The sequence below is a fragment of the Vicia villosa genome, unplaced genomic scaffold, assembly GCF_029867415.1.
Source record: "Vicia villosa cultivar HV-30 ecotype Madison, WI unplaced genomic scaffold, Vvil1.0 ctg.000622F_1_1, whole genome shotgun sequence".
NCBI classification, from domain to species: Eukaryota; Viridiplantae; Streptophyta; class Magnoliopsida; order Fabales; family Fabaceae; genus Vicia; species Vicia villosa.
In genome coordinates this window covers 766,734-777,054 of record NW_026705280.1, presented here as the reverse complement: position 1 = coordinate 777,054, position 10,321 = coordinate 766,734, and the positions used below count along the sequence as shown (strand labels likewise).

The 10,321-nt window shown below is 34.9% G+C and overlaps 2 protein-coding genes across 2 annotated transcripts; one reads left to right on the top strand and one right to left on the bottom strand.

Moving 5' to 3' along the window:
* LOC131629924 (O-fucosyltransferase 27-like) lies at positions 1-4,744 on the top strand. The gene is made up of 10 exons (XM_058900726.1): positions 1-417; positions 830-914; positions 1,255-1,325; positions 1,417-1,505; positions 1,865-2,108; positions 2,207-2,319; positions 2,425-2,515; positions 2,606-2,734; positions 2,968-3,515; positions 3,610-4,744. The coding sequence occupies exons 1-10, from the start codon at positions 226-228 to the stop codon at positions 4,076-4,078; spliced, it is 2,031 nt and encodes a 676-aa protein (XP_058756709.1). The 5' UTR covers positions 1-225; the 3' UTR covers positions 4,079-4,744.
* Positions 4,745-4,924: 180 nt separating this feature from the next.
* Positions 4,925-9,803, bottom strand: LOC131629925 (transcription factor BIM2-like). The gene is made up of 7 exons (XM_058900727.1): positions 9,617-9,803; positions 9,414-9,510; positions 8,686-8,755; positions 8,494-8,589; positions 6,818-7,251; positions 5,689-5,818; positions 4,925-5,235 (listed from the first exon to the last, which is right to left on the bottom strand). The coding sequence occupies exons 1-7, from the start codon at positions 9,723-9,725 to the stop codon at positions 5,134-5,136; spliced, it is 1,038 nt and encodes a 345-aa protein (XP_058756710.1). The 5' UTR covers positions 9,726-9,803; the 3' UTR covers positions 4,925-5,133.
* Positions 9,804-10,321: the final 518 nt, after the last annotated feature.

Here is a 10,321-nt window from a genome sequence, read left to right as displayed (position 1 = left end):
CTCAAACAAACAAAAAACAGCACACACATACAGTCTTCTCTCTCTTGTCTTTGTGAACAACATTGTATACAAAAAATCAAAAACATGCTTTAACACGTGCTTCTCAATCTCACTCATTACTTTCCTAGACTTTTCCATTGACTCTTTCTTCTTCTTTCTCATCACTTCTCAACAAACAAACTTCTCAAGAGAGAGAGAGATTTTTGTTTCCATAATTTTTTTCCAATGAAAGGGGAAACAAAAATGAAGTCAAAAATGAAATGGGTTGGCTTAATTGGAATTGTTCTTTCAGCTTTTTCAATCTTCATTCACTTTCTTCTAGCTAGATTCACTCAACTTGGTGTTTCTGATTATCAATCTTCTGTTACTATCTTCTCCTGGAGACCCATCTTTGATCAACCAGATTTTTCCACCAATGTAAGCATAAAGATCTCACCTTTTTCATTTTTTTTTCATCACCCCATTTTTTGTTTTTGATTTCTCTATCTTAAAGTTAGATTTTTTTCCTCAAACAAATCCCTTTTTTTAAGGGTTCATAAATTTGACTTTTTTGTTGTATCATTATTGTACTCTCAGAAAATGACAAAGATGTTGCATTCAGTGGTGTTTGAGTTCTTATAGAATGTTATTGGTCAAATGATGTTTTTTTTTTTTTGTTATTGTTTTTGTTTTTCTGTGTTTATGATAATAAGCACATCATTGACATTGTTCATTGGTTTTGGATCTGTTGTTTCCAATGTCTTTGGAGTTTTTAAGGTAACGAGATTTTAGACACTGTTTTTGTGTATTTTAAGGTTTTTTTTTTTTATTTTTAATGTTTGTGATGCAGGGAGGTTCATATAGAAGATTATGGGGGCAAGTAAAGCTTTTTGAATCTTTGTATCCAGATTCAGTTCCAAGAGGGGATTATCCTGGTAAGTTCAACTTTTCATTTTTGGTGCTTTACTTTACTCTTTATTCTACTGTTTCAAATTTAGTATGTGTTTGGTTCTGCGGCGAAAAAAATTGATTTTGAATCAAATGATTCATTTTAGTGCTTTACTTTTTATTCTACTGCTTCAAAGTTCAAACATTGTATGCATTTGGAAATGATTTTGGCAAAAAGTTAAATGAATGTAAAGTGACTTATGTTTGGATACCGAAGATGCAGACACTACACTGACACATTGACACTGATAATAATTTGAGGAAATAAAGGTGATTGAATATAACAACATGTGTCGGTTTTCTATATAACATCATTTTTCTTGACAGAACATGGTTCGCAAACAAACGGGTTTATTTTTGTTCGGATACAAGGTGGTTTTCACGAGATCAGGAATTCGGTGAGGTTACTGTTTCTGGTTATGTATCGTATTATATATTTATCTGACATTCATTCAACTCAATGTGTTTTGTTGTCTGTTTCCTTTTCAGATATGTGATGTGGTTGTGATTGCTCGACTTCTTAATGCTACATTAGCGATGCCTGAAATCCAATCAACAACCAGCAGCAAGGGAATAAGGTTTGTCATATCTTCTTTCACAGAATAGTATAAGCTTAGATTAAACTCGGGTTCTGTTTGGATAAACAGTTTAATTAATCGCTTATAGCCTAAGCGCTTATCATATAAGCTCTGTAGCACCGACACCTCTGAAAAAAGGCGTGTCATTGTCCGTGTCGGTTGTGATTACGATCAATTTATTCATTTTTTCAAATTTTTACTAGTGTCGACGTGTCAGTGTCGTGGCTGGTTCATAGCATATAAGTGCTTATGTATAAGCTATATCTATAAAAAAAAACTAATATAAAGTCAATCCAAACAGACTCTCGATCTTATATAACCTATATTTACTATTTCTTTTTACCACTATTTCTATGCAGCTCTCAGTTCAAGAGTTTTGCGTACCTATACAACGAGGACCAATTTATAGTCTCATTAGCGAAAGACGTCAAAATCGTGAGAACTCTTCCAAAATATCTAAAAGGTGCAAGGAGAAAAAAGGAGATTCCGGTGTTTAAAGTGCCGTATTCGGCATCACCTTTTTATTACTTGCATCACGTTCTCCCGATATTAAAGAAGCATTCAGTGGTTGAACTAGTTGTTTCCAACGGTGGATGCTTGCAGGTAACGACAATTTTCGAATCATGCATTAGGCTCGTAATTTTTGCTTACCAAAGTTCATGTTCAGAAGTTGATTTTTTTTTCGCTTTCTTCTCTCTCAGGCCATTCTTCCTCCCGATTTCGAAGAATATCAAAGGCTGAGGTGCCGAGTTTCTTTTCAAGCTCTTCAGTTCCGACAGGAAGTCCAAGAACTGTCCGCTAAGATTTTGCAGAGGCAAGAAAAACTTAATTCTCGTGGCTTTTTCTGTCTGTTTTTTCGTCTCTTTCATAGTCTTTTCCTGTTCTTTTTGTTTCTGAATATTTCCCGATATAATTATAGGTTACGAGCTCCCAGTCGTCCGTTCATTGCCTTTGATCCTGGCATGACGAGAGAGTCTTTAGCTTATCATGGTTGTGCCGAACTATTCCAGGTATATAAATCAATCTTATAACAAACAGGCCCTTAACCTCTCGAGCCTTACATATTCGAACTTTGACGACGACCTTTAATTCTTCACTAGGATGTACATAATGAACTCATTCAACACAAGAGATCTTGGATGATAAAACGCGGGATTGTCAAAGGGAAGCTTTTAGTCAACTCGGCCGAAGCAAGATTGAACGGATCGTGTCCTTTAATGCCGGAAGAGGTGAGAGAATATGTTTAAACTTTTGACAAGGCTAATTTTTCAGGGTCAGTGAATTGGTCGGAACGATTCTTCAAACATCGGTAATTAACCGCCGTTGCAATATATCCTAGTTGTACATATTGGTACTGTTTGGATAAACAACTTAATTAGAGTATTAGACACGGATAGCATGAATGCTTATTATATTAGTCGTTACGTATAAAAGTTGTTTTCATAATTCTGATCTTTTGTAGATTGGTATTCTTCTACGTGCCTATGGATACACGAAGGATGCGATTATATATGTATCGGGAGGAGAAGTCTTTGGTGGTCAAAGAACATTGATTCCTCTTCACGCGATGTTTGAAAACGTTGTTGATAGAACATCTCTTAGTACACCTTGGGAGATGATTCGAATCTACGGACAAGAGGTTAACCTCGTTAATCCTCCTCCAAGCCCACCGCCTTTCGAAGAAGTTAAAAAGCGTGCAGCTTGGAAGAACGCAGGCCCTCGTCCTCGTCCACTTCCTCCCCCTCCAGCAAAGCCGAAATCGTATAACATAGAGGGTTGGTGGGGTTGGGTAGCCGAGAGTGATAACGAACCAGATAGTACCGTTATGGAACTGAGAACCAATGCTCATAAGTTACTATGGGAAGCTATTGATTATGTGGTTTGTGTTGAAGCCGATGTGTTCATCCCTGGATTTGATCGTGATGGGAAGGGGCATTCGAATTTCGCTAGCTTGGTGATGGGGCATAGGCTATATCAGTCGGCTGCGTCAAAGACTTTTCGACCCGACAGGTAAATAACTATCTTGATCTTGATCTATGTTTCTATGTATTATGAGTTCAATTTGTTATTTTAAAACATTGCAATAATTTTTCTGCCGATGCAGAAAAGAAGCTGCCAAATTTGTAGACGAGATTCGCGACCACATGTATCAAGCGAATCGTACATGGCTAAGATCGGTTCGAAGGCATTTGAGAAAAACATTACTTGACGGAATAATCGAAGCATCGAGTAAATCAAAACCGTTGTCCTTTCTCTCTCATCCAATCCCCGAATGTTCTTGTTTGCGGCATGACTCCTCTGAAGTATCGAAGAATTCTTCTAGTCCTTTATCTTCGCAAGTATGGAAAACTCTTGGTGTTTCTCACAAGTGTCCTGCATGGATGGACACGACTAGTCCGGTTTCTCAATCAAAAGATAAGGAAAACGAAGATGACGGCGATGACGATGATTCTGTATCTGGTTTATTCTTTAAACAAAGTGGTGGAAATAATGAAGGCGAAGGAGGTGAAGTTAATACTAAAGACGAAAATCAATTCGAGGATCAAGAAGAGCTTGAGGGTGGCGAAAGGTGATATCCAATATATGCGATGAAGGTTCATCTGACGATTGAAAATGGATTCACATTCTCCGAATTCATGTACATAATTGGTTGTTTCTTCAAACTTCCGCAAACCGGATTTAGTTGAGGAAAGGAGAAAAACCTTGCTCAGGAACATGGTTTTAAATTGCGCTGCAAATTTTTACATTGCGGCAAATGGCGATAACGTTTGACTGATGCAGAGGGCACAATTGCTGTTACCGACTGCAATTTAAAACCTTGCAGAATATATAACATAGGTGTTTACTCTACATGCTAATTTGTTGACAAGATATCAATTTTGGTGTTACTTTGGATGATCCTCCTAGTTAATATTAGGTTTAAGTTCAGTTTGGATTTATTGGGTGGGTGGATTTTATTGATGTAGCACTGAGAACTTAACTCCATTTTTGTATCTGATATGAGTAGTAATTCTAATTTACCCATATTCATATTTTTCATTGTGAACATAGATTCTACCATACATACTTGTGTTATAAATTGCAATGCCATAAATTGCAAATAAGTTATTTATCCAAACAGAGCCTAACTGCATATGTTTGAATGGATACACCTTCATGTAGCTTCAATGTGAAAGCTTATTTTCACATGTGTCCATTTCTAAACAGATTTGAGACAAATAACCTTCATGACAAGTTTTAGTAACTTCTGAAAATAAATTATTTCGAAGTGGAAAAGCGATTTTTACTCATAAATAAACAAAAAACAGTTTTTGCTTTAGAGATTATTATATCTCATAATCACTTGTATTTTAAATTTAAACAAACATCATGGACAGTTATTATAACAAGATAATATAACAATTATAGATTTTCATAAATTTTCCCAAAATACTTACACAACTGATGGTTTCATAACTCCATATAAGTTGTAAATAAGCTCTTTTATAAGCTTATTTCAAAATGTCATTGTTGAATCATGAAATATACATTTTATCTAGATCTAGCCAGCATGGCAAAAATAACCTGACCTACCCAATCTCAATTTTCCTCACAGCTCAACAAAAAAATAATAACATGAGAAGAATCACTAGCTAGCTTCTCGTCTGAACCTCTTTGGACTTTGTTCAGAATCCTCACTGAAGTAATCACATGTCATTGCTTGATTGCTCATATACTGATTTTCATGACCCTGAAACAAAAAAAAATATATTTATGGTAAGATGATGATGATTCAGGAGAAACGAAACAATATGAGGCCTTGCTAAGGTGCTTCCTTAGAATCAGAATCATAGTCGTCCCAAATTTTTGGAGGTTCTGTATAGGTTAACTGCAGTTTAATTGTGACAAAACAACCATGACAGTATTTAATGAGGTCCAATTTAACCACGGTTTAAAAATTACTAATTTTAGACCCTGCGCAGTAGTTCTCCTTCCAAGCCCACAAAGATGGCCATGTTTAGAATCTCAATAGTTTAAAACTGGACCGAAGTTTGAACCGGTCAGACTTCAAGTCATGGTTTAATTGGTTCAATCAGTTTAACTGTGATTGAACCGGATAAATAGCTTAATTAGTTGTTTATTATGAGTGTGATAAGCACATAAGTTCAATAAGCTATTAGTATTTGTATATGGATAAGCTAACCTTTGAGCCATATTGGCAAGGGGCTGACCCAGTATTTGCTCGTCTACCAACATCAATTTGCACCGAAACACTGGTCTGCAACAAATCTACACCCGAAGATTGCAGCGCTTGGGTGAGAGTACCTAATATTCTGTTTAAACAGACAAAACAACCACTCAACATCCAATTATGGCATGAATAATATGTGCTCATAAAGATTCTTGACTTGAAAAGTTAATTTTCCGAAAAATGTCTTCTTGCACAGCTTATTTTGTAATTTGTATGAAATAGTAGGAATGTTAAAAGAAAACAATGTCAAGTTGTCAACAGCGACAAGATGATTCAGGACATATGATTTGAATGTGGAAAGGAAAATTTTGGCGTATTTTCGATAGAAGAACTTTTCTGACAGATTTCAACAATGAATTTCTTACATCAATAATACATACCGCTATATCAGATAGCAGTGTGGAGTGACAAACCACATAACCCCTGTAAGGGTAGCAGGATAGCAGCTATAGTGAGGACTAGAAAACAATATACAAACAAAACAAAATAAGTACTGAAAAATAGCAAAATACACACAATTAAAGGAGTAATCATACTTAATAGTCAATAATTAAAGGGGTAACAAAATTTTAGTTGTTAATGTCTTTCAAAGAATTCCACTGCCAAGCCATTTCAAGCTTTTATCACCAGTAAGCATAAAATAACCTTTACTCTTGGAGGTTGGTGGTTCAGATGAGGATGTCATTGTTCTCGCACATGAAGCAAGTATAGAATAAAAAGAAGTCGTGAAGAATAACAAAATGTATGTCACTTAAAACTATAATGAAAAGACCAATATACTCTTACAAAAACAGAACAGTTAAAAATATTGGATCTTAGATGGAATTTGCAAATTAAACCCTAATTGCAGACAAGCAGGAGCAATTGGATTGTGATAATGTGATAACGGCACGATTTGTGGCAGGGACTGCTGCACCTGTGAGCGTCACCAAGGACCATGCTGCGATTGACAACATAGACATATGATATCCAATGTAGCCAATCGCAAATCACCAAAAATTGCGATTTATTCAAATTTCACAATGCTACAATGCTCTAACATAGTTAACATAGAGGCTCTAAAGTTATAAAAGAAATTCACCTTTGAGAGTAGGCACTTGAGATGCTATCTGACTCTGACCCACTATCAATTTTCAGCTCCTCTTCTTCCTTCAATGTATTATCTGGAACAACGTAGTCGCCCTTGTTTGGTTTGCTTAGCCATACTTGAGGCTGGAGATTCGAAGCCATGCCAGCATTAGATACAGGCAACTCCAGCATCTGTTGAGTCACCATACCACTGCTAACAACCGGATCAAACATGTCCAATCGCATTTGCATTGTCAAGGGAACTGTTTCTCCGGATGAACCAGGGGTGCAACCCTTCTGAATAGTTGTGGAGGGGTCAGGTTCTATTGGGTTCTGTACGTTTTTAGGCAATGACAGAGAGACGTTGTTACGTGTTTCATGAACAGACCCATTTTGAATAGCTCGAGAAGGATCTATAGTATTTTCGGCAGGTCCGTGATGATTTCTCTGAAAAAAAGGTTGAACACAATAAAATTTAAATGAAGAGCCACTGTTATTATTTCAAGGCTTTACGTCACAACAAATCATTGTGAAAACTATATCATTGAGGTTGCCAAATTCCATAAAATGATAAAAAATCTTAAACATGAAAGGAATTAAATTCTAGAATGATAAATTTTATGGATATACGATAGAGTATATTGGCATGACAAGGACCATTTGTGCAAGCCTACTTAGTAGAAATAAGACTTGGAGGTTGGTGCTGTTTCTTTTGCGTTCAATATACATAAACTCTCCTACAATTACACAATTACACAATTACAAGTTTCAAAATGTTATACAACTTAAAAGTTCAAGCTTGAGTGTCATGTAAAGATCAAGTTTGTCAATAGCAAATCGTAGGAAATAGCAATCAGTTCAAATTCAAAATGCTAAAATACTATAGCACATCTATAACCGCTATCTAACAACACTATGTATTAAAGCGTGTATCACAGAATAATAGTTGTTTGTTAAATTTCCGCTACATAATAGTGCTACTATATCCATTACTTGACAGCATTGTTTTAGATATGAAGTTTCATCACTCAAATTCAAACATTTTCTCATGTATTCCAAGAATTGTACAAATATATAAACAGGAGAAACAATATCGTCGAGAACCCTGAATGTTAGGGTCAAGGCTCAAGTTGAAATGGAGCTTATAGGAGCTTCTCTACTAAAATAAGCTTTACACTTACGTACAAACCCATATAAGCTTTGCTTACATATGTTAATGGATAAGTTAAATGAGTAATTCACTTTACAAGGTAGAGTAACTAATCTAAACCCATATGCACATAAACCAAACATTGATATTCCAATACATTCTAATTGTTTTTTTTTCTTTGAAAACTTAGTATCCAGCCTTAAGACCGACAATCTAAGGAGACCAATTCCACAGTCCACAAGCGAGGACTCATTTAAAGCCAGAGTAAAACTCTGTCTGGACAAGGATTGTTAGCATCTAGCAAGATTTGAACCTCAGACCTTGAGAGGGGCACACTCTCTGGACCCAAGCCTTCCCCAATAGACCACTTCATCAACATGCCAACATAACATTCATAATTTGTTATGTATGTGCACATGGTATATTACATTGCTTTATTCATCAACAATTGCATTTATATACGTACCCATGCGTATATGTCATGCATTGGCAATCAAGGTAAAAAGATAAACACATACACACTATTCTAAATACTTTACCCATGGAATTAATTTGCTTGGCTCCTGATTCCATCCTTCATAAGATTGTTCATAAATTTGTAACTTTTCCTGTAGGAACTGAATGTATTCAATAACCTGGACATAAGATAAACAAAACAATCTACAAAGTATCAGAACTTTAAATAGAACACTTTACATACAATACAAGAAGCAAATAATTGAATCAAGTACCTCCAACAAAAAAGAAGCTTTATCTCTTTTTTGATCATTTTGAGGTATAAGTTCTCTCAGAACCTGAAATCTGTCTCACAAATATATTTCTTCTCAAACTTCCAATCATTACTAAGGCTAAGGCTATGTTTGAATATTGTTAAATGAAAGGATCAGAGCGGAATGGAGTTGAATAGAATAAAGATGTCATTCCATTGTTTGGACATTTCAGCTATATGTTTGGATATCATAAAATCATCGGAGTGGAAAGAAGTGCAATGGAGCGGAACGAAGATTCCATTCCATCATTTTGAAATTTTAGGACAGAACAAACCAAGTTCTTCATTCTGCCCAAATCAGAGGTGAAGAAATGTGGTGGTAAGTGATGAAACAGAATGAAATATCTACCACTCCATTCTGCTCATCTCCATTCGATTTTAAATTATTCAAACAATGAAACAACATTTCATTCTATCTCATGCTTTTATTCTGCTCCATCGATTCCATCAATCCAAACAAAACCTTCATGACGGAATAAAGCAATTTTGTCCTTCGGCTCAAATTGGAGGTAAAAAAAAATGAAAAATGATGAAATGCATTCCATCAGATTTCGCTCCATTCCTTTCTGTTCCACTCAAACATAGCCTAAATTTTAATTAACCTAAAATATTAACTCAAAATATTCATAACACAACAACTTATTAAAAAAAACATTTTTTTTTATTTTTTTCAAAAAAAAAAAAACTCGCCTTTCGTTAATTTTGCTTCTTCTACGCTGCTCAGTCTCAGAATGCTTAGAACGATGAGGGTTCGCTCTTTTACCTCTACCAGTTTCATCCACCTTCACTGCCAATTTCATCATTTTGAGTTGAAATTCAATTGCAGAACATAATTAATAGGGAAAAATTGAAGAAATTTGAATGAATTGTGAAACCGTAGAGAGAGATTGTACCATTGCTGTTGTTGTTGATATTGAGAGCGGAAGAAGTGTTGACAGTATAGAGGTCTTGATCATCATCCAACAGTTCTTCATCTTGATTGCCTTTACAAAACCTAGCCATTTTCTTCTTTTGATGGAAAAAAATTTCTCGAGAAAATACAAAGTGAGAAATAAAATAAAGAGTGAGCTTAGTAATGTGAGTACACACATGACACACCATAGTGCAACTAATTACAAAAAAAGAAAAATTCCCAAAAGTTATATAAAATTTTTGAATTTTTTAAAATACTGAAAATATATTAATTACGATCATTCATTTATCATTTTATACGAAAAAAAACTCTTTCAAAAAAAAATGTATTTATTTTTTTCTTATAATCGTATTTCTCTGAAACAATCTTTTTCCATCTCATATATACTCTCTGAAGTTCTGAGTATAATCTTATTGACTTTCGCTATGTTTTATTTAAGTAGGTTACAAATGAGTTTGACGAAATTGCATAAGATTTCATTTAGTTTCTATTTTAATGTCTTGTCTTAGTCAAATTTATGGTATAATTGAGTTCCTTATGAAATTTCTCATTCACTTTAAGTCAAAATGATATTGTTATGCATACAAATGCAGGTTTGACCAGGTGAATCTTAATGCTTTGTTTGTGAGTTTGGAGAGGAATGGAGGGGGGAGTTTTAGAAAATATGAAGGATTGAGTGAAAAGA